This window comes from Apostichopus japonicus, chromosome 6 (assembly GCF_037975245.1).
Source record: "Apostichopus japonicus isolate 1M-3 chromosome 6, ASM3797524v1, whole genome shotgun sequence".
NCBI lineage: Eukaryota > Metazoa > Echinodermata > Holothuroidea > Aspidochirotida > Stichopodidae > Apostichopus > Apostichopus japonicus.
The window spans coordinates 1,092,658-1,117,446 of record NC_092566.1 but is presented as its reverse complement, the minus strand read 5'-3'; the positions used below and the strand labels follow the sequence as shown (position 1 = coordinate 1,117,446).

General features: G+C 38.6%; 1 protein-coding gene and 7 non-coding genes across 11 annotated transcripts; all 8 read left to right on the top strand.

Annotated features, from left to right (window-relative positions):
• Nucleotides 1-1,386: 1,386 nt before the first annotated feature.
• LOC139968615 (glutathione S-transferase 3-like) lies at nt 1,387-14,477 on the top strand. 4 transcript variants are annotated; one of them, XM_071972792.1, is made up of 5 exons: nt 1,387-1,544; nt 12,073-12,165; nt 12,441-12,556; nt 13,069-13,179; nt 13,773-14,477. In XM_071972792.1, exons 1-5 carry the CDS (start codon nt 1,430-1,432, stop codon nt 13,953-13,955), a joined length of 618 nt encoding a protein of 205 aa, XP_071828893.1. In that variant the 5' UTR covers nt 1,387-1,429; the 3' UTR covers nt 13,956-14,477. The 4 variants fall into 4 exon arrangements, with proteins under 4 accessions (XP_071828893.1, XP_071828890.1, XP_071828891.1 ...); XM_071972791.1 differs by lacking the exon at nt 1,387-1,544 and adding an exon at nt 11,358-11,704; XM_071972789.1 differs by lacking the exons at nt 12,073-12,165; nt 12,441-12,556; nt 13,069-13,179; nt 13,773-14,477 and adding exons at nt 5,911-6,014; nt 6,665-6,905; nt 7,657-9,895 and having other exon boundaries at nt 1,392-1,544.
• A 4,676-nt stretch (nt 14,478-19,153) lies between these two features.
• Nucleotides 19,154-19,225, top strand: Trnah-gug (transfer RNA histidin (anticodon GUG)). The gene has a single exon. It is a non-coding gene; the product is annotated as a tRNA-His (tRNA).
• A 237-nt stretch (nt 19,226-19,462) lies between these two features.
• Nucleotides 19,463-19,534, top strand: Trnah-gug (transfer RNA histidin (anticodon GUG)). The gene has a single exon. It is a non-coding gene; the product is annotated as a tRNA-His (tRNA).
• Nucleotides 19,535-19,766: 232 nt separating this feature from the next.
• Trnah-gug (transfer RNA histidin (anticodon GUG)) lies at nt 19,767-19,838 on the top strand. Its single transcript has one exon. It is a non-coding gene; the product is annotated as a tRNA-His (tRNA).
• Nucleotides 19,839-20,064: 226 nt separating this feature from the next.
• Nucleotides 20,065-20,136, top strand: Trnah-gug (transfer RNA histidin (anticodon GUG)). The gene has a single exon. It is a non-coding gene; the product is annotated as a tRNA-His (tRNA).
• A 222-nt stretch (nt 20,137-20,358) lies between these two features.
• Trnah-gug (transfer RNA histidin (anticodon GUG)) lies at nt 20,359-20,430 on the top strand. Its single transcript has one exon. It is a non-coding gene; the product is annotated as a tRNA-His (tRNA).
• A 237-nt stretch (nt 20,431-20,667) lies between these two features.
• On the top strand, nt 20,668-20,739 carry Trnah-gug (transfer RNA histidin (anticodon GUG)). The gene has a single exon. It is a non-coding gene; the product is annotated as a tRNA-His (tRNA).
• A 229-nt stretch (nt 20,740-20,968) lies between these two features.
• On the top strand, nt 20,969-21,040 carry Trnah-gug (transfer RNA histidin (anticodon GUG)). The gene has a single exon. It is a non-coding gene; the product is annotated as a tRNA-His (tRNA).
• The last annotated feature ends 3,749 nt before the right edge of the window (nt 21,041-24,789 follow it).

The following is a 24,789-nucleotide window of genomic DNA, read 5'->3' as shown; positions in this document are numbered from 1 at the left end:
GCCTATTTAATTATTAAGTGAGTTCCAATGAGGAAATTCCAAAGGCAACATTTGAAACTGATAAGAAAGAAGTGATAGTCACGAAATGGTATTGAAGGAAGTAATAGCTGTGATAAATTTAAGCCGTTATTATTATTGGGAGCGGAATTGATTCAAGACCGGAAATTTTCGACTGCATTGCACAAACTCTCATATAAATAGCTGTTATATAAACGTTTCCAATTAAATTTCCATAAATGTAAACATTTACATTATCTTACCCTTAAAAATCCTTAACCAAAGCATAAAACATGATGAAACAGGCACATGTGTTGACGAAACTGTAGATATGTGTAATCCATATGGTCTGCTAAGTGCTCCGTAGGCGAATAATAGAGGACTCGTGCTCTAAATAAGTGTTTTGGAATGCTGACTTGTTCCACCCAAAAATTGTTATTTTTAAGTAACCTTTCGCTAGAGATCTTAGAGGTTATGACAATATCAACATTTTTCGTGAGAATATTCCATCCAGCAAAGAAGGTGTTTTCCTTGCAAAAACCATCGATAAGAAACTTAAGTTAAGGAAACATATAGTATTGCTACAGGCATAGAGCCTGGGGGATCCGCGATACCATGCTGTATTATAACTGTATCTTCCCCAGTACCCTGATTAAAAGCTACAATACGAAAATTTAGTCTGTAGTTACATATGACAGTATATCGTTTTAGCTGCACAGAAAACCTTCTTTCTAAGTCAAACTTTATTCATGCCGCAGCCTTCAGAATTTGTCGAAATCTTTCAGGTATATTTCTACTCTCAAGCTTCTGGAAGCGGCCAATCACCGTCCCCCTTTATGACGACATAATTATTTCAAATAAAAGAAAACGTAAACGCGACCACCCAGGGACGTAGCTAAAGCCTGATGATTGGGGGGGGGGGGGTGCAGTGGCTGAAAATCCAACTGGATGGGTTTTGAAGCCGGAAAATTCCGACTGCTGCTTTGTACCCCCGCGCGACTCGTCACTACGGTCAGTGTCAGTCAGACATCCCATCTGTCGCTATTGCATTTTTGTTCCGAACCTTTTTTCGATACATTTGTACCCACTGGCACTCACTCCACAAACTTTTTAGCCCCCCCCCCCAAACCCCCAACAAAATATGTTTGTCAAAATTCGGGCAATATGCTGATAACTTTTCGGGCACCTACTGAAAGATAGATCATTTTCAATGTGTTTTTTCAGTGGTTAAACTTATATTATTATTACTAGTAATATTGTAACGACCGAGAATGATTGTATGTTATTGGCATGCGATGTAAAAACCGATGCATGTCTATGACATACACATTCACATGTGGAACGCGCGCGGCGGAGCGCGCGAAATATTTTGGTTTTATTTTTCGGGCAAGTCGTTCCAGCCCCTCAAATCAAATTGAGCTCATATAGGCATATGACAGTAGTTCTATTAGGCATTTGTTTTGGAGTATTTAAAATCACACGAAGTTTTGTATGGTGGAGTAAAAGAATCGCGAGATACAATTTCTCAGAGTGGCAAGGAAAACGTGGTAAATATGACTGAATAAAACCTAAGCTCATATACTAATAATATAAAACCCACTTTGATATGCTAGAATTCGTAAACTGGGAGGAGACCTCGGCTCTGGCAAAGCCTCTACAGTTTAGGCATCTAGGTGGCTATAGAGGGCTTGTGAGTAAAACTACTCTTGTAAAGTTTACTCCTGGGGAACAGCCCCAGCCACCGGGAAGGATTTTTGTATTCGTGGGCTGGTTACTAACGTGAACAATGGTTTTGCCAGGGCCGGGGCAACCGCAACACCCAGTGAAGTCAACTTGCTTTTCTTCTGTCTGGTTCTTTTTTTAGTTTTGTGCTTCCATTTATAATAATTGGCTTGTCTACTTTGAAACCATTTTCTCGTTTTCCCCTTTTTATTCTGCTTTCAATATCCGCCATCCTGCAGGATCCTGAAATTCGATCGGGATATGCCCCCCCCCCCCTCCACACACTTTAATTTACTTTAATTTTCTACGAGGGCCAGAGTAAAACAAATTCGTGTCGCATGGAGCCAAGGGCCAGACAAAATCGAAATCTCGCTATACCTGAATTATTGACAACGTGTAATGCTAGTAGTAGTACAAGGTGCCCATGCAAAACTAAGGTCCACTTACCCGATTAATGCAAACTTGTTGATCGGAGGGATAAAAATCTTTCGCGGGGACCCCACCCTTAATTTGCCTACTAATCATCCTACTTCAATCTCGTTTGTATACACCCTGCTCGTTAACTTGTCTGTATTTCTATGTTTGTATTTTGTCCCCTGTATTTTTTTGTTACTTGTCATTCAGCCTCCGAAGAAGATCCTGCTATAGGCTAGAAACGTCAGACCCACTTACTTTTACACAATGAATTTACTAAAGATAGCCTTGGGAGATATATTGATCTTCTTCCAAGCATAAAATATCATTCTAGGTAGGGTATCTTAAAACATACTTCTGCAGGTTAACAACTTCAGCCGGGATGACAATTATTGGGTCAAAACGATTGTCAAAGCAGGAAAGACGGGGTTGGAAATGCTGCTATATTTATGTATGTAAGTCCAGTTGTACCCCCTAACTATAGTTCTTTATAATATACTAGCAATGAACAGCAATAGTACAACCATGAAAGTTGATATAACCATGGACTTATTAAGTTGACCCTATCTCAACTTTGCCACTTCGACGAGAAACAGATGGGCGTATAATAAGAGTCCAATAATTGTTTGTGCTATGGACCGCGACATGTTTACTACATAATGGCCTTCAGGTACTTATAGCCTATTGCTGGGCTGCTGTGAGCAATGAAGCGTGAGAAAAATAGGAATCGATTTCTTTTCATCGATGACCTGTTCCGTAACTAGAGCTATACTAGGCTAAACACAAGACACCACACTCCACCTTAAACAGCCATTTTACAACAGCGTTACGGTCAGTCAACAATCCACGTTAATTTTTACAGTTGTATACACATTTCATTTAGTATATTTAACACTTTGCAGCAGTGTACTAATGTAGTACATATGTTTGTTGATACAATATACTGGTATCATATTTACGTACACTACCTGCAAAGCACGTCAAGAACCGAAAACTAAAAAAATATCCCGAGATTGTCTTATAACAACGGCCAGTTCGGATCTTCAATCAAAGGTACGTGAAAATATTGCTTTTTGTTTTGTATGATATTTTTGAATGTATGGGTTTTCAAATTTTCGCAGTTAATTTTGGGAATGATTGGTATACAAATGATGCAGATGATTAAAAGGAGTAAGCCTGCTGGTACAAACTACTCAAACAGTTTATGAATTGATGAATAATAAAGCTGTTTTTGTCCCTTCTGTTACTGTTACTTGTCATTTAGCCTTTGAAGAAGATCCTTCTAGGATCGAAACGTCAGGCCAACTTACTTTTACACATTCTACTACACAGGCTCTCTAGTGGATAAGCAGTTTGCTAACAGTTTTACTTTATTTTGAATAATAAATCTATATAATGTTGTGTCACCCATGATCCGCCGTATCTGTGATCGAGGTATATTTCCGTGTCTACGAATATGAGGCAAGTGCATGCGTAAAAGGATGTGCCCAGGTATGTTGTTAAATGATATAACAACAACACAACAACAACACAACACGGAGGGACAGTTCCTCCATGATCGAATGCGCTATTTCCTCCACCCACCGTATCAGTGATAAAAGCGCACACGGTATCATGAATAATATTAGTGATACATTTAGGCATGTCGTTTCAGTTATAGGCCTATATAGTCGCGGATTCACAAAGATCCAGTGTTGTTTTGGATTTGACGGTGTGAAAATTCTGTCTCTTCTTATCTATCTATATGACTCACTCACTTAATTAATTAATATTTATTTCATTCGTCAATTTCCTGTCTCTTCACAATAACTGCACTCTTACTCTATAATGTCGGCCCCATCCATTTCGAAATCCTGCATCCACCCCTCACTCACTAATATTCACCTTTTAGCATAAGTGTTCAGTAGGAGAATGTATCGAAACCATATACAGTGTAGGTTGCTTCAGTTTGTTAGTGGAAGCTATATGACGATGGAAATGACTGCGTGCAGAGTAATCTTAGAAATGATTGTTAAAATTTAACATGGGCCAGTTTTATATTTGTTTATATGTCTATGTGTCACAGTGCGTGCACCAGTTGTAACATTGTATATCGGGTAGTAATACGTATCTGCCTGTTATAACTTTTATCTTCTTGACTGATGATGGTTGTTGCATACAGAACGCTCCCTGTTATATAAGGTTATTTTCTATCCGAGAGCCATATCTCTATAGCTCTGATTTGCACTGCTTGGTAAACACATAATTTAATCGATATGCATGTTTACAGATGGTAAACAACTAGCTATACAATTGTACGTATCATATATATAGTCGCTATCATCATAACGTAGTCAACCAGTATGGTAATATCGAACGAAAACGGTTTCAACTGCAGAGTAAGTAGTGAGGATAAGAAGAATATTAAAGCGCGTTGTTGTGACACTGATACAACCAATATTGAGAGCACGCATATACAATAGACGCCCACAGGCCGTCTTGACGGCGATTAGATATGGCAATGGTCCCCTAGTGTAGAGACCCAATGGTCAGGAAACCTTACGGTAACTTATTTGAGACCCTGTCCGTGTTAGACCGTAGTATCATGGATATAGCCTATATTTTCAGTACAATTAAATAAATGAGGAGAATAACAAACACTTTAAGCAGACGAGCAAAAGACAGGTTATTTGATTTAAACGTTGTTGATATCTATATCCCCATGACTTTACTTTCCTATTATCTAATTTATAGCTAAACTTTTTTTTGTTATAGTGAAAACGATGTAGGCGGATATAATGGCTTTCATAGAATATTCTTTGACGTCATGGGGTTTCTTTTGAATGATCTTGTGATTCGGTGTTATCAGGCAGTTTCTGTATAGTATTGCGTTCAGCAAGTCATGTTTTTGCACACCGAACGGTACTGATTGCAATAAGCAAGTATTATCTGGTGTTGTGACGTTATACCTCGGAAGTAGTACCCTGACATGGTTCCATGGGCATACACAAGTAATACTTTATGAATTGGTTATAGTGAAAATTATGTAGGCGGATATAATGGCTTTCATAGAATATTCTTTGATGTCACGGGGTTTCTTTTGAATGATCTTGTGATTCGGTGTTATCAGGCAGTTTCTGTATAGTATTGCGTTCAGCAAGTCATGCATTTTGCACACCGAACGGTACTGATCACAATAAACAAGTATTAGGCTATCTGTTGTTGTGACGTTATACTCGGAAGTAGTACCGTGTTAGACATCACGTGACAATACTTTGTAAGCTGATCCTTTCCTGTCAATATACTCCTCCAAGACCCACCCTCTCCCCTGCTCTCGTCCTGTCTCCCACCCTGGTCCTTTCCAACGCCCACTCTCCTCTCCTCTCGTCCTGCCCCCCCCCCTCTCCTCAGTGGAGGGTGACTATCCAGTCGTCCTCACGTGACATCACTTTGCGTTTGACTATAGCATTTGTTTGAAAACAGTGACTAACATGCATGGAATACAAATAGGAGGAGTACCTGTCACCAGTAAGACCCACTGCCATATTTAAATTGGTATGCACATAATTAATACACAAATTAACAGCAGAAAGTTTCATACCGTCCTCCCTTCATGTTGCTCCCTTAGTTTACAAAAGACTTAAAGAATTTGGTAACGACGAACAAGCGTGCCCAGAATATAATTTTTTTTTATTTTTTTAAAATATTTTGGTAGTTTAATCTGATTTATTTTAATGATATATGTCGGATATAGCGACTACTAATCCCTTCTCTTATATTTTCATTCTGTTCGAGCAGTCTATAGACAAACCATCAAGACCATGTCAGAGTGTCGACGACAGTGTTCACCGAGGTCTTTCTTGTTTGGGAGAGAGGATCCTCAAAAATTCGCATTACCACAGGTATATAATTCAATTGACCGACTTTTAGAGTGGATGCGCTTCAATAACGCATGCGCTCTGCAACGTGAATTAAGCTTACAACCGAATCAATCTAAAGATGTAAGCTATTAGTTTCGCGATATTTCTCAGTTGATGCGATTGTGTTTGTCAGAAAGATGTTTATCGGTGTCATGTAATCCTTGTACATGTCATTGTCCTGTGTTCCATAAATTTTTTTAAAAAATACCATATTTTTTGGGGTTTGCCCTTCGCCAAGTTCCTTGATTAAAGTCTAAGAAATGTAGTGTCTGATCAAAATAGTTTAAAGAAACTAACCTCGTCAGCTTTAAGTCTGAATATAAGGGACCCCACCACACCACTGAAGTACAACAACTGTATGGTTATTAACATGAACTGCTATAGACTCAGTTTGATTTCACCGCCAGGAAAGGTTTGAGACATCTAATTGCCTAAGTTTACTCTACTCTCACCCCCCACAATATCGGGAAATTTATTGGAGAGTACCGGATATCCGAAAGTGCTTCCAGAAATGTTTGCAAACTCTTAGCAGGATAAATTCTGGGGCTATGAAGATGTACTATGCTATTATTATTATTATTATTTATTACTGTTATTATTATTATTTCTCTTTTGCTTATTTTTGTATACAGGCAAGATGGCCGCTTTTACCTGGCTCGTTCATAGCATATCGTGTTATCATCGGACTTTATCAAGTTGCAGTTTTCATTACTCTGTTGATTAAATGGGGAACGCCGCCACTTTACTCCCAGATAGATGTCAAAGCTAAATGGCTCATCTTCATTTCGAACTGGTCTTTCCTCGTTCTAACACTTTACATGATCTGGGCAGCGTTTGCTACTTGCTATTGGCATATGATAGGGAAGAAAAGAAGTAAGAAATATATACTAGATTTAACACCTGCAAGTAACAACCCTCCCAGCCCCACACAACCCCCCCCCCCCCACCCAACCCCTTCCCCTTGTCTCTCTGCCGTGTTAATATTGTCTTGTCTGTAGAATTCATTTATTAATAACGTCAAATATTAGTTTGTATTCTTTTGTATTTGAACTGTTTTATGAGGTTATAAGCAGTGGCATGCGCAATGTTTGGGGGGGGGGGGGGGAGCTTTCATCGTGTCACCGTCTATTCGACCTCACGCAAAACTTCAAAGGCATTTATTGCGTTAGAGTTAATAAACCTAATTATGGACCTATAATTTGTAGCCTATTATGTGCTTCATAATCCTCCCTATAACGTTTAACATTTACGTTTTGCTGGAGAGAACCCAAGACCATCCCAACCTCCCGGAATGGAAGTGGGCTTCAACGAACAAAGGATCAAACCACCTCCTTCGTTAAGTTCTGAATTCGCCTCTGCAAGGCCCTGGCATTAAATTTCATGCCTCTGCCCAAGTTAGTTGGGGGATCTACCCCCCCCCCCCACCCCGATACACACACACCTCCATGTGCATGTCATCGATTATAACTCGATAAGTCAGAGCTTGCCCAACACCTTTCAAGGCCAAATACATTTAAAAAAGTAGTTATTTTTATACATCCAAGCCTATGAAAATGTAAAGACAACGAAACAAAGAAACCAACATCAGTAACTATTTAAAGAGTGTCTCCTTTTCTTCTTGCAGGTGACGATAAACACAATAATAAAGAAGATATCGCGATGCGGAATTCAACCGCGACGGAAACCGACCTCATCGATTCGGAGAGTGTCATTCTCATACCGCAGAACACCTGGTACTTCAAAATTAATTGGCTCTTACAAGTAATCGCGTGTAGCGCCGAACTCGCGGTTACCGTCCTGTTTTGGGCGCTAGAGTTCAACCCTATGGAGGGCACCGTTCATTTCTTTAACTTAAGTGTGCATGGTTTGGGTGCTGCTCTGGTTATCATTGACTTCATGCTAGTAGCCAACCCTTTCCGCTTACTTCATTTTATATATCCTATTCTCTATGCTGCGGTATACTTTCTGTTTACTTATATATACTTCGTTGCCGGTGGATTAAATCCTAGTGGAGAAACACATATTTATAGAGGGAGCATCGACTGGGGAACTATCCCTCTTATGTCTTTAGGAGTCAGTGCTTTTGCAGCTTTTGTAGGAGCAACTCTCATTCATGTCTTCTTCTTTCTCTTGTATCTCATAAAACTTTCTTTTGCAAAGTGTTGTGGGTTTTGTAACAACAGCTTCTCGGATGTTTATATCTAATGCTACACGACCGCCACTCCCCCTTTCCCACCGTTGCACCACGACACACATGCTTGAAAAAAAAAATGAGAACAGCTTACCCACGAGAAATTGCTGAGATGTGTATATTCAGTCATTTATATTTATCTTCATACAGTTCCCTTCCTTCTCCTCGTTGTCGTTCACCACCCCCCCCCCCCCCCTCACTGCGGTCGCGCAGTCAGTCGTGCTAAATATGTCGCATATATGATTGCTTTTCCAATCATCATTGATAATAGTTTCAGCATGTGTCGAAGGTGACTTTAGCCCGCCTCCCCCTCTCCCTCTCCCATCTCCACCTACCCCCATCTCTACCTCCCCCATTTCCACCTTCCCCACCTCCCCCTTCCCCATTTATTACCTCCTAGCATCTCCACCTTCTCCCATCTCCCCCTCCCTCATCTCCACCTCCCCATCTCCACCTCCCCCATCTCAACCTCCTCCCCATCCCCACCTCCTCCTATCTCCACCTCCGCCATCTCAACCCCCCCCCCCATCTCCACCTTCCCCATCTTAACCTCCCCATCTCTCCCTTGCTATAGTATATCTTCTTCGCTAACTATTCACAAGTCAATTGATTAGATATTGAGATAGATTAATGACTATTGCAAATAAATTTGTCATGATGGTCAATTGTCTCCTTCATAGAGAAGAAGGTTTGCTCTTACCGTACAGCATAAAGACTGTTTTGCGCATGTGTGTACTTTTCGATCCCCACAGAGGATATGGTACGTGTGAACCTTATTCCACTCAGTTCCAAACATAATCGGCAAAGTGTTCCTTCATACATTGGCGTAATGCCAAGAGAAAAGATTGCACGTTAATTGTGGCTTTAACTACTGCCTCAGCTTCTTACCACCAATCTTTCCCTCGGTTACCCGAGGAGGGGTGAAGACACAATGAAACAGCTCGGCAGTACAAAATAAAACAAACTGTGACGTCATCATGTTTGTCTTTCAGCCATATTTCGATGCATTGGTGCTTTCCTATAAAACGGCTATTTTGAAAGAAAGAACCATGAAAGAAATATGACAAAAAATATATATATATTTAAAAAGTGTTACCCGTGTCTTTCATGAAAACAGGCCTATTTCAAACAATTTCTTATATCCAGATGTAAATACAAGAATCTTCGACTATTGCATAACTTAATAATTGGGCATTTCGTATTAATTTGGTTTAATTTCAATTAATCAGCTATTCTTTTTTTGGGGGGTTTGTATATCTTGTATAGCATATGAATTACTGAAATAATAACAGCAACATCCTTAATATAATGTTTATGTGTAGTTCTAGTAGGCCTAAATATATAATGTAAATGTTTATTTGTAATTAATTAATAATGGGTGTATGTATTTATTATAGACCAGTGTAAACCATTTATTTAATTAAAAGTACGAACAGTACTTTTTTCAAGTAAGTGAAATATATTTTATGTTTCATATATTCACAGTTATATCAAATAAAATGATATTGATATATTAATAAGAGAGTTGTCATTATTGTGTATCATCTAAATGTCCTATACATTTGAAAAGTAACACATGCATGCCCTAATCAACAGCACAGTGACTATTATCACATATTGTATCTATTGCCATGTTCTTATTTAGTAAACAATGTATGAAATGAATATTATATTTAGCCATTTCATTTCATTTTTCATTTATTTTTCCATTTTCTCACAATGTTTTTATAATAATAGGACTGTGAAGACAATACCATGCAAAGAAAATAATAAGTAGTAATTCAAATAAAAGAAAAATAATGGAAATTACGGAGAGAAAATGGTGGAAGGGCTTGGAAGCCGTAGCTTGTACAAGAAGCCCACCAAAAATAAAGGTAACAAGTATAAAGTATATGGGCATAATAATAAAGCCCCTAACAAAGCCAGATATATACCCAAAAAAAATTTACATTTATTATATAAACTGTGGAGTCTGTAAGATCAATTTTCACTCATAGCCGTCAAACTCATGTCCATTTTACACTTGTTTATATTGAACGCCGAGACGGACAAAAATGATGTCAAAGATTACGTTCATACAATATCGTTGTCACATATATGTATTTAACAAGTCAAGTCCAAAACGTGATGTTTGTTAGTGATGAAACAATTTCTGTGCGTTTATCAATACCGGTACCCTAACGATAATATAACGTCTATACGTTGTGTTGTGAAGGTCATGTAACAGTTCAGGTGCTATAGAAAAGGAAATTGATTTTTTTTATTGTCACCTTTTATTAACGTCTGCCAAATCGCAATTATATAAACCACAACAATGACCCTCTACAATTAGTATTGACAAGTTCTGTAGTAATAGTATTTTTCAGAGCTTTGTTAATCGTCTGCAAAAATGAAGTTTGAATTGCTGCCTTCCGCTAGCAGTTGCGTTCGTCAGGCCCAATACATTGTGAAGGGGGCGCCACGGAAAATTCCAAAGTGGGGGAAGATTGCAAGTGGGAGGAGCCAATATATTTAAGGGGCAAAAACGTAGAACAATAGGGAAATTTTAATGGCTAGTGAACGCGTCCTACCCCCCCCCCCCCCATCTCACACTTCATTGGTGAACCAAATTTTAATTTTTCGAAAATAAGGTGGTACCTAAATTAATTCACACGAAATATTGGACAGCTGAATCACAATATTCAACAAATCACTTCCCCGGTTTCGCTCCCCCTCCCCGTTTCTCCCGCAACACAAATAGCCCCCCCCCCCTCCTTGAAGTTTAAAACATTGCTATGTCTCTCGAGAATATTGTCTAACTTGATGAGTGGTTTTAAATGAAATATTGTCTTATTTCCGTTCATACCGTTCAGTTGTAAATATAACCGAAGTGTAGTAAAGTAAAGGCCTATGTAGTAATTGGTAAGTGTTCTGTTTAGCATTTGCAGTGAGTGAACAACAACAGTACACCAACCAACGTGAATTATTGCCCTTTACACTTTCTGAGGCTTGTTTGCATAAAGGTATAGTTTATTACACTTATTGAAGGCTAACCGTGTGTAAAAGTTTGCTATAGGATATAAAGCGTAAATCAGTAAACATTACCAGTTCTTCTATTATCGTACAGTGTAAAATTTGGTAAATCAAAACTGTAGTTTGTTCGAATTTGACATTTTTAGCCTCCTAATCGGCGATCGTCAAGTTGACGCGTACCGCATATAGTAGCATTCCTGTAATTTGTGTACAACATTACCTTTATCAAGTTTGGCCCATTTCTACACGTATCCAGTTTCTTTCGAGTTGGCTTTACTCAGCATTTTAATCGTAACAATTTCGCGGAACTGGTTTTAAGTACATTAGGTCTCTAGTATGGCAAAATATAGATTATTGTATTTTAATTTGAGAGTACAAGCTGAACCTATCCGGTATATGTTTGAGCTTGCTAGTGTTGAATATGAAGACAAGAGGGTTTCTGAAGAAGAATGGGCGGATATGAAAGCAAGTGAGTGCACGATTTTTCATGTTCGAACGGGGAGGGTGAGGGGCTGAGAGAGAGAAGAGTGATGGAGGAGGGGGAAGTGAAGTTAGAGGAAAAGAAGGAAAGAGGGTGAATTGGCCGACTCCATTTGGTTGCACTTGAGTGATTCATTTTAGTTAAATTCATGAGTGTGAGGGCAAGCAACGAGAAATTAGAGTGTTCACACATAATTATTTCACTGACAATTTCTCAATTTTATGAATTGGGATGTTGTGGAGAAGGAGGTGTTGACGTAAGATTAGAATTAGTCTTTGACATTTTTTTCCGGGGCGACAGTTTGGTATAAATAAGGCTTTTATTTTGGTATGAGCTCTCTCTCTTCTGTCGAACAGGACCAGGATTTGGACAACTTCCAGTCTTAGAGATAGATGGAAAGGAAATACCGCAGAGTCGAGCCATTTACAGATATGTAGCCAGAAAACACGGTTAGTAAAAACTTTGCTTTAGAAGACATCGATCGCTGGGATCTCTTAAACCTTTAAGAATCACAGATAAAATGTCTTACACAGACTAACTTGAAACATACACCGACATGGCAATTAAGAAAAGTGCGCACATATAGTTACTTACATACTTACACATATACTATATATATATATATGTGTGTGTGTGTGGAAATGTAACGTCAATTGTTGTAAGAGTCAAAATCGATACACCTCGCGTGCACACAACACGTTCTACCTATATTTCTTTTCTTCAGGTTTCTATCCATCTGATGATTGGGGTCATGCTCTTGTAGAGGTCGTCCTTGAGACGGTCCGTGACTTTGATCCAGAAGTCAGCAAATTCTTCTCACAGACTGATTCCAAGAAACGAGTAAGAAACGAACAAGCCGAAGTACAACGTGACTGATCGAAACGTGTTTTGTTTACTGTTGATTGTAATAATGTTATTGTATAATTAACAAAGAAAAATGCACTTCATAACAAGGGAAATAAGTATATAAGTAATTTATATCAAATATAATGATACCTAAAATTTGTTTATTCGTACTATTCGTTTTTTTTGTTGTTGCATGACATGTAGCCAACTGAACAGTTTTATATTGAGATACTAAACACTAATATTGTCGGAAGCAAATCAACCACCTTGAAAACTGCATTGGAGTCGGATTTGACTTTGCAGCATTCTGATCAAGGCATGTTATAGTTTTATACATAATTCGATATCCCAATCCTGTAGGAGAGTATATGTCAACTAAATCAACAAGGCTTCTCCGAATAGGCAGTTATATAGGTATTAGTTACGATTTAGGGCAAATGAAGGCAATTTTGTGTCCCACATTTACATTTAGAAACCGAATCGTTTTTATCTTTCCTTGGTTTCAGGAGGAGATTAGAAAAGAATTTATAGACAAAGGATCGAATAAGTATTTGGACAACATCGAAAAACTACTTAAAAACACTAACGGAGGAACTGGATGGTTTGTTGGAGAAAAGGTATCTGTAAGCTGAAATTATATTGTAAATACGATGGGAGGATGGAGTATGAGGAACTCCCCCCCCCCACCACACACAAACCCACACCCACACCCCAACCCAGAAGAATAGGGGAGAATGTATGTAGTTATTTTATTTTATTCACATCGCTCATCTTTCTCGAACTTTCCTCGATAAAACACCAAAGTTGCATTATATACGTCACTTATATATAAATTCAAGTTAAGGAGAAACAGAAAGATACTTACCTGTATATATATTGAAAGCAAATCTAGCATAAATTGTGTCTGCATGTGGAATTTAAATTGGTTCACATGCATGGAGGTAATTTTAGTTAACATTAGAAACTTTTATAGATACAGAATTTAAGAGAAATAATTTGCTAAGAATCAGCGTATTATTCAAGATTAGATCTTTGTCGTGGGTCCGATTATTCAAGATAAATGCTGACTTAAAACAGAGCACAAAGATTTAAAGCACCCAATTCATATTATAAACTATATATTGAATTAGTAAGCACGCATATTGACATCTTTATTGTATGTGATGTGAAAATTAATTATTTTAATTAACTTTCCTCTTTTGCTTCACAGATATCCTTGGCTGATATCCTTGTATTCTACCTTATTTATGACGTCATACCCTCTTTACTAGGTAAAGAACCTGGGACCTTTGACCTTAGCAATCATGAACTGCTCCATGCGTTTATGAAACGTTTCAAATCAGAACCGAAAATATCGTCTTGGCTGGGAAAGAGACCGAAGACGCCATTTTAAAGATTACGTCATGATATAGAAGAATTGATAACCACGAGTGACGATTAATATGTATATGTGATTATTGGGTAATCTTTAAGCCAAAAATTAAATAATTTCTCTCAACGCTTTACCCAAACCCCCACTCAACAACAATACTACTCTTTCGTGTGCGTGCCAAAAGTTAGAGTGATGATATTTATTTGAGCATACATAAATTTGTGAGTACTTACATTTTATTATGAAGATTTTCGTGTCGTTTAAAAACATTCTTATACAACGAGGATGGGGTTAGCAGGTGCGTAGCCAAGGGGGGGGGGCGAAGGGGGCGACCGCCCCACCCTTGAGCAGATTTGTTTTTGAATGTTTTTATGATATCGCTAGTAATTTCAAAATAGAAAATGCTTATATGCAACTTACAAGGCCTGGGAAGTGCCATTTCCAGCGATCTAGGAGGCATTTTCGGCCAAAATTTTCTTGTACGCTTCGCGCCAACTCATGGTGGCGCTACGCTTAGATAGTTTCTAGTGCCGAATCTACGGCTCTAAGAGTTTGCCTGTACAGGTTCGCCCGTCCCTTTGCAAACTCCTCGCTACGCGCCAGGGGGTTAGCGATGTTTCTGTGAAGCATAATTTTAACGGGTGGCTGGAAATGTGACGGAATAAATGTGACGATATTTGAGGGTAATAATGGTCATGATTTACAAACGGTGTATTTAAGTTGTTGTTGTTGTTTTCATGATTGTTTATTTCTATTGTTCTTGATATACCTTTGAGATATCTTTTGCATTGCTTGTTAGTCTGCTTGTATTAACATGTAATGAACATCCAGCCTCATGAACATGCAATTTGTTCTGTAAAACGTTGTCTTCATTTAATGAAAAGATAAATTCCATATTATCCGGAGAAATATAATAATTTTTGGCCTCAAATAAAAAGGTTGTAATGCATTACACATTTTGTTTGTCATTTTCCAATAGTCTTGAATTCACCCTGGTGTAATCTGTTGATGATACGAAGCAAATATACGTTTTAGATTAAGTTAAAGAATAATTTATATTTTAAAAACATGGATTTATATAACAACTAATATCAATAATCAATTACATTTAATGTAAATATGTATCGTAAAGACTGGAATTAACGTGACTGCATGGGATTCAAAATGTTTTACTACGTTTCAAGAGTAAGACAAGAAATGTAACACTAAACTATATTCAGAAAATCACAATAAAGTCAAACTTGTTTAAAAAACAATAAGGGACTCTTCGTTTTCTTTTGTCCTTCGTAGGCCCCTACAGACTGTGACATGTCAGTGCTTGAATTTTGTTCAAGAAAACAGAAGACTTTACTTCAACTGAGAAGCATGTTTAATAGATGTAATGTCAATATATAACCCCACGCAGTGACGTAGCCAAGGGGGCGTGGGGGCGACAGCCCCCCCCCCCCCATGAAAGCTTGTCGCCCCCAGTCGCCCTCTCACTGGGATTTTGGGTGTCGAACAAAATTACATGTGCGAAAAATATATCATTGGTCGGAATGGTCTCGAATCTCCATGATGACCACTCATGAACGACCCTTCGACCGCGGACCGGCAGTAGGCTAAAGTTGCTAGAAAAAACCTGACGTGACATAGCGCATAGGCCGAGAAGACATCTACAGTAGTCGCACTGTACTGAAAACGCATGTTAACGACCGTCGAATTTTATAATTCCTGCTCTAATAAATACAGGCGCGTAGCCAAGGGGGAGGCGAAGGGGCGACCGCCCCCTCCCCCTTGAGCTTATTTTTTGTACATATTTATGGTATCGCTAGTAATTTCAAAATAGAAAATGCTTAGATGCAACTTTGAAGGCCTGGGAAGTGCCATTTCCAGCGATCTGGGAGGCATTTTCAGCCAAAAATTTCTTGTACGCTTCGCGCCAACAAGGTGGCGCTACGCTTTGATAGTTTCCAATGCCTACAGGTTCATCCCTCCCTTGGCAAATTCCTCATTACGCGCCTGAATAAATCCTAATACAAACAGCCAATCAGGATTATGTAACCAGTGCGCAATTAACTGATCAAACAAGCTAGTGAGCAATACTATACCCTTATAGAAAGGTGGTTTCCAGGTACTTGAATGCCAAAGAAGATGTTAAAAGGTAAAAAATGCTGACGTCATACAGGTTTCTAACATCATTGTGATTATAAAGCTTCCGCCTTAACACGAACTTAAGGCGGCAACACATAGAGCACGTTGGCTAAAATATGGTACATTATGTTCTTCTTGTGCTGTACCATATTGAACACATCTCTCTCTGCAACCTCCCACCTCCCCGACCAACCCCGCCCCTCCCTCCTTCCTTCCTGCTCTGCATTAAGATTACCCTCCTGTTGGGTATGTGCAGCCAGTGCAGATTGGTGTCACTTTTTATATCTTCTTCACTCAATATGCCGCTTTAAGCTTTTCTTTCAAGTGATGACGGACAAGTGTTACTGTTCCGGGTATTGTTCATTATAGGCATACTTTGAAGAATATTGAATAAACAATTGAGTGACTCAACATTATTATGTAATAGTATCTGTGCAAGCTGTAACGATTAGCAACTGCAAAGCTCAGTTAATATATTAGGAAGGTGCTACACTTAGAAAAAGATCAGACACCCCTCTCATATCAGGGAGTTGTTTCCATAACAACTCCCTGCTCATATAAACAACCCGATTCACTGTGTCAACTCATTCTGACCATTGGATTACACACTTAAGCCAATACCCGCTACACAACAGATGACAAAAATGCAATAGACATAAAACTGAACTATATGTTATCGATCACAATCAAGAACCGTGTAATCTAAATATCGACTTCTCGGTTAGATACGATTGTATCGAAATATTAGGTATTTCCCTCGGTAATAACCGATCTATTGCCTAAAATAAGATTTGGGTTGATAGAACCGATACTTGTGTCAATATTCTCAAAAGGTGGAAAAATCGGAACTTATCATTCCATGGCAAGGCACTAGTGATTAATTCCTTGGTTATTTCACGCCTGGTTTACCAAGCATCTATCCTCCCTGTGCCACAATGGGCGATCAATGCTATTCAGAAGGAGAAAGGGGGTTTAAATATTTATTGTCTTAAATGCAAAAGGGATTCCCTGCGAATCCGTTACGTCAACCGTTTACATAGCAACGAAATGCAATAATAATAAACTGATGATGTCATGCTTTATCATCTGAACCACTATAGTGATATGATGTTAGGATTAGATATTACCAGGAATTGTTGTGCGCATGGAGACAAGATATCAATTGGAATAATTCTTCCTCCTAATTCCAGAGAGGAAATACCCAGGCAACCCCTATTTCACAACCCCTTCATTACAGACAAAAATGGAGAAGTTTTCCATAATTCGGATTTTATTAAAGGTGGAATAGTTTATTGCAGTGACGAGATGTTACAAAGCCGGCTTCCTGCCGAAGCAATTTACCAAGTTATTGTTATGTCATACCCCGAAACCAAAACAGCTTAAGTAATATCAGTAATATATCTTGATAATCTAATACGATCCATGCCGTCAAATTAGTTAGATGAAATATTTTCTGGCGATTCCATCGTGAGTACCACTAATGAGAGTAATATCAGTTTGAAACTGAAGTACAGGGGTGGACTGGGACTTAAAACCGGCCCGAGCATTTCCAACCTAGACCGGCATATGCATTATTCATTGATATGCTACTTACAGTTATCGCCGTCTGGGGGAGGGGTCTAAGGGGATGGTGTGCCCCCCCCCCTCCACAATTAGATTTTTTTTTTAAGTTAAGGAATGCCTAGATGCAAAATTGTGTTACATTTCTCAATTTAGTAGGTTACAATAATCCTTTAAAAATGACCCCAAAATAATTTTCCAGAAGCAATACCGTACTTGATTAAACTGAAGGAAAGTTAAAAACGTAAATAAAAAAAGACAAACATATCTGTTTTAAACTGGATTTTATTTAGTTTTTTAATCATTTTGTGACAACATGCTTGAAAAAAATCTAAATAAAATCCATTAGCACGGACGAGTTGCCAATAGCACGTTCTTTTGTTACGAACTAACAGACTAACTAACATGGTGATTTCATGAGCTGATTCCCACAAATATATTTCTACACAGCCCGTCTGTATTCTATTAATACTGTCAAAATAGGCTGGAATTGTTACCAGGCTCCCAGCCCACCGGGCCACCGGCCCACCGGGTATTGCCCAAATGCCCGGTATGGCCAGTCCGCGACCGCTGAAGTATAACGATACTTGGAAAGACGCAAGTAATCTGTCAGCCAAATTTGCTTCACTTCTCCTACGTAATACAGATACGCTGTCTCCCAAAAGTAAAATTTACTGGAAGAAAACATACAACGACATTTCTTTTGAGAAATTGCGGAACGGTGTTTATGGTGGCATACAATATAATCACGATGCTGACTTAGATTTGAAGATTTTGCATAATATCCTATTTACAAACGATAAATTATATAAATTTAAAATGATTGATTTCACCACTGTGTAAACTTTGTAGCAACGAGATCGTAACTTCTGGGAATTATTAATACAGAAACTATGTAATATCCTCCCTCCAGATTCTTGGAAAGAATGCACCTTATTAGGCAACCCCCCTATCTATACATAGAAAGAACAAGCAGAAGATTTTATTGGACTTTTTATTCAATATCTATAAAAAGGTGATTTGGTCCAATCGAACATGCCTCCTTACCGAGGAAATCTACGTGCACAACATATCAATCCCTAAGATCTTCCACAACACTGTTCGAAAGAAAATTAGAATTTTGTACCATTATTTATAGGAAGAATAGGGACCTCATTAAAAGAAACTTAGAATTTGTACCATTACTTTTAGGAAGAATAGGGACCTCAACACATTCTGGCTACTCTTTGACAAGGCCGATACACCCGTTATTTAAGAGTACGATTCTTTTGGCTCTACAATTTTGCATTACGGCTTTTCAATATAACAGATTTAATATAAATATATATAATATATAGTATATAATGAGACATCTTGATTTTTTGCATTAAGACCTATAGACCAAATAATGTTCCTAAGGTCCAATGATAACGGCTGTCAATAATGGCTGTAAAATAGCTGCCAATGACACCGCCTTTAACCACACGGCCACATCACCGATATATATTGATTGAGGTACTGCTTGCTATAAATCCACCACGTGGCTCGCCGTGATCGTCTAGAGGTTAGGACATTACGTTGTGGCCGTAATAACCCAGGTTCGAATCCTGGTCACGGCATACTTTTTTTTTGGCTTTTAAGTTCATCTTTAAAACGTCGAAAGGACAATAATTTTGTAATTCCTTTCCCTAAGTGCCCCTGCGGCTGCATGTTTTGTTTTCGTTTGTTTTTTGCCCTAAAATGTTATGCTGTTTACAATTATTTGCTTGTCATATCATTCAATGATAGATAGATAGATAGATATATATATATATATTGATTGAGATACTGTTTGTCATATATCCACCACGTGGCTCGCCGTGATCGTCTAGAGGTTAGGACATTACGTTGTGGCCGTAATAACCCAGGTTCGAATCCTGGTCACGGCATACTTTTTTTTTTGGCTTTTAAGTTCAAATCTTCAAAACGTCGAAAAGACAATAATTTTGTAATTCATTTCCCTAAGTGCCCCTGCGGCTGCATGTTTTGCTTTCGTTTGGGTTTTTTTTTTGCCCTAAAATGTTAATCTGTTTACAATTATTTACTCGTCATATCATTCAGTGATAGACAGATACATATATTGATTGAGATACCGTTTGTCATAGATCCACCACGTGGCTCGCCGTGATCGTCTAGAGGTTAGGACATTACGTTGTGGCCGTAATAACCCAGGTTCGAATCCTGGTCACGGCATACTTTTTTTTGGCTTTTAAGTTCATCTTTAAAACGTCGAAAGGACAATAATTTGTAATTCCTTACCCTAAGTGCCCCTGCAGCTGCATGTTTTGTTTTCGTTTGGGTTTTTTTTTGCCCTAAAATGTTATTCTGTTTACAATTATTTACTCGTCATATCATTCAGCGATAGACAGATATATATATTGATTGAGATACCGTTTGTCATAGATCCACCACGTGGCTCGCCGTGATCGTCTAGAGGTTAGGACATTACGTTGTGGCCGTAATAACCCAGGTTCGAATCCTGGTCACGGCATACTTTTTTTTTGGCTTTTAAGTTCATCTTTAAAACGTCGAAAGGACAATAATTTGTAATTCCTTTCCCTAAGTGCCCCTGCGGCTGCATGTTTTGTTTTCGTTTGTTTTTTGCCCTAAAATGTTATTCTGTTTACAATTATTTACTCGTCATATCATTCAGTGATAGACAGATATATATATTGATTGAGATACCGTTTGTCATAGATCCACCACGTGGCTCGCCGTGATCGTCTAGAGGTTAGGACATTACGTTGTGGCCGTAATAACCCAGGTTCGAATCCTGGTCACGGCATACTTTTTCTTTTGCTTATAAGTTCAAATCTTCAAAACGTCGGAAGGACAATAATTTTGTAATTCCTTACCATAAGTATACCCCTGCGGCTGCATGTTTTGCTTTCGTTTGTTTGTTTGTTTTTTTTGCCCTTAAATGTTATTCTGTTTACAATTATTTACTCGTCATATCATTCAGCGATAGACAGATATATATATTGATTGAGATACCGTTTGTCATAGATCCACCACGTGGCTCGCCGTGATCGTCTAGAGGTTAGGACATTACGTTGTGGCCGTAATAACCCAGGTTCGAATCCTGGTCACGGCATACGTTTTTTTTTTTGGCTTTTAAGTTCAAATCTTCAAAACTTCGAAAGGAAAATAATTTTGTAATTCATTACCCTAAGTGCCCCTGCGGCTGCATGTTTTGCTTTCGTTTGTATTTTTGCCCTAAAATGATATTCTGTTTACAACTATTTGCTCGTCATATCATTGAATGATAGATAGATATATATATTGATTGAGATACTGTTTGTCATAGATCCACCACGTGGCTCGCCGTGATCGTCTAGAGGTTAGGACATTACGTTGTGGCCGTAATAACCCAGGTTCGAATCCTGGTCACGGCATACTTTTTTTTTTTTTGCTTTTGTGTGAGTGATTGCCATTGAAAGATATTACAACGCAATGATAATGTTACATTGTAAATAAGTAAACTGCGTAGAAAAGAAAGATTCTAGTAGCGACTACAAGTGTGTTCTCTGTGTAATGTCGTTCTAGTTTAGTGTTCCTCTGAGTGTGAACCAGCTGGTGGATGTTTCATTTGATTAGTCTTAGATGTTGTTGTAGTATTCTTGCTTATCTTGTATATTTGCTTTTCAATATGGTCCGAAGTCCGCTTTGCCAACACAAATGTAGATGTAACTTTCGATAAGTCTTCGAGGAGGTATGAACATCGTAAACCAAGAAAAAGAAAAACTTATAAATCGAACGAGGTCTTCAACACGTTCGGTTGATATATATTTTAGGCTACCTCCAGAAAGGGTCAAGAATGATGTTGCTGCGTACGCCAATGTCCCCCCCCCCCACACCTTCCTACGTCAGTCGGAGAGGAAATGGTTCATTAGAGGGATTTGTTTACATTCAGTTGGGGAATATTAGACCAATGCTACGGGTGGGTGTACGCGACATTTTGAACGACACACAAAGTCGGCTGCAATGACCCCAGTCATACATCCCTCCTTCTCTAGAATCCTTCATTATCCTCTGGCCCCTTCCATATAGTTTCATCCTTTACCTAAATCAGTCGGTGGAATTTGCAGCCACCATTGAAATCCTGTTCACGCCACTGGGGGTGGGGGGTGGCCCTGCAGGGGTCCCTAAAGTCGACTCCCATGTAGGGATGTCTGGGATTCCTTCCCCAGATAACAAAGAAAGCAGTTATACGTGAAATTATGCATTCTGAGGCAAGTTAATAACTACTTTCATGTTTCGAAGGGTGGGGGAAGAAGGGGAAGGAGGGGAAGGAGGGGAATGAGGGGGAAGGAGGGGGAGGGAGGGTTTCACGCCTGGGTCCGCGCCTGGAAACAATTACAATACTATACAATGTCGAGTTATTGTTAATCGCTGTACCGGTGCCTCAATCCTTACATTTTATATTTACTGTATAATTTCAATTAAATCTCTAGCCGGATGTATTATCCATTAAAAACTATAAACTACTGTATATTTGCAAAACATAAATCAAATTTGCTAACCGTTAAATAAAGTTTTGCACAGTATAAACAAAACTCATACATATGATACATATATAAATGGATGAATTGCAATTCGAGACCAATCCTCTCTTTCCACAAAGAAAGATAATTAAGTGATCCTAAGCGGATGATAGAACGAAATAGCGAACATGTTAAACACGTTATAGTGAACTTTGCAACTTGTAACACGCCCTCCCTTTTAGTCGAATTCGCGTCACTATGTATATAGAGTCACTTACCAATCATTGTGCAAAAGTTATAATTATAGATGACTGGTTGCGATCTATCATTTTGAAGAATTACCAGGGCGGTTAAGAGCCAGTTCTGGTCCAGGGGATTGCGCCACTATAGTGGCAGTGTTCATTTGCTTTAAGTAACATTTGAATACATTATACTTATCTCGCATTTGCCCGGGTCCGGGATGTATCCCTCTGTCCCTCTCCCGGTCCTATCGTCAAGCCAGAAAATTAATCCCAAAGGTGTATAACGCGTGTAACACATGATATCTGTACGCCAGACTTGCAGTGCGCGTACAACAGTATATGGAATAGTATAAGCGCGAGTACGCGTACTTAATCTTGCATTCGTACTATACTTTCAAAGACTACGAGTACATAATTATAGATGACTGGTTGCGATCTATCACTTTGAAGAATTATCAGGGCATGATCCATGCAGGCGTGTGTTAGTTCAGTCTGAGTTCTAACTCTGTACAAATCTGATATAGCCTTCGTGTTCTTGTTCGTGTTCAGAGTCATGGCGAATAGTTTAGATTAGATTTCATATATTCGGATTAGCTTTATCGGCTTAATCTCAACTAATCAAATAGGGTTAAATTTGGTTTAAAGGGAAACGAAAGCAGATTAGTCCTTTAGTCAAACAAATACTAATTGTCGATTGGGTTGCTAATTAAAATTTTAATTTCAATGAGGAGAAAACAACATCAAAACAATAAACCTAACTCGGAATCAAAAATTATAAGTCGACACCCCAAAATTGATAATAATAATTATTATCTTTATTATTACCCCAAAATTGAATGCATGTTGGATTTTTTATTTGTTTATATAGTGTCGTCATTGATCATGTAAAGCCTGTCTGAACAAACAAGAAAAGTTGGGAGAAATGATACTCAAAATAGGGTATATATACTCCATTGCAGGAAATGTTCTAAAAAGGACAGAAGAACTGTTTTTTTTTTAAATATGGTATCAAACATGATTTTGTTGTGGGGGTGGTGTGGGGGGGGTGGGTGGTGGGCTTGTATGTTGAAGAGCGTGAATGGAAGTACATTCCAGTGATGCGAAGGGTGGGTCAAGTGGGGCCACATGATTTTAGGTTTTTAAATAGCAGTGTATAGTATTCGATTGTTTCGTATATATTGGTATAGCGTTTAATACATGTTACGAAAACTTGCGGCATTCATAGCTAACGATCCACACGGTCATGATAGCTATCCAATGACGGGTAGCATTTACCTAGCGAGAACGAGGAATTCAGCGTCCACGTTTAACTTTGACGATTCAGTGTGTAACTCAATGGTTGGGGGGGGGGGGGGTGACAGTTTGGTGACATTATTGCTGGGCTTATTAATGTCGTACTTGATCAGGGAGGTTTGGGGCATCCACCTGATACTACTCTTGTGGGACACTAACAGTATAGTTGCTGTTCCAGCTATGAGTATCCGCTGGGGTATCATATATGACGTGTCAAACGTGACGTTCTAAGATCAGAAAGCTGCTACTTAGTTGGATCAAATCACAGGTCCCTGCCTAGATAAAGGAAAGATTTGAAATAAACGTCCAAATATATATACGTATTAATTACAGACTCAACTTAAATGTCATTAAAACAATGTAGATCATATTTCTTATCACGGCAGCATATGTGTTGCACGAATGAAGTATAATTTTAGACAATGTAGGTATATTTTAACATGGCATGACCATACCGTATATTTTAACATGGCATGAGCCTACCGTATATTTTAACACGGCATGAGCATACCGTATATTTTGATATCACCATGACTCTTTCTTGGCATTTCGTTCGGAGTTTTCACCTTTTAACAGAGGGATATAACAAATAGAACCGTATTATATGCCTTTTACTTTATTCTCATGGAGATTTCATCATTTTTCTCTAGCCGAACAAAATAATTTGAGAAGCATTTGGGTGTGCGCTTGGTGGAGAGAGTTGAGCAAAAGACTAAAATTTGAAAGTCACTGTGCTTAGAACCAATAAATCTTAATTATAATTGAAAACAACATTAGACAAACTTTGTTTTACCTAAAATCGCCCCAGCAAACGTTTTGGGACAAAGGTCGACGTTAGTATTAGATTGTAGTCAGACCCTGGCGTCTGAGAGTATAGAGGGGGAAAAAAAACACGTAGATTGTATCAGAAAGCGCATGCGCATGAGACTCTAACATCAACAGCTTTCATAACCTAGTCGACACAGTCAGCGAAGATGAATAAATATGACGTAACCTAACATTCCTGAAAGTATTAGCTGATTTAATCCCTATCGAGACGGCCGCTAAACAATGTAAATATCGTCTTGTGCGATTGGGCACATTTCGTCGAATTCGGTGAGCAAACTCACAAAACCTGATTTTTTT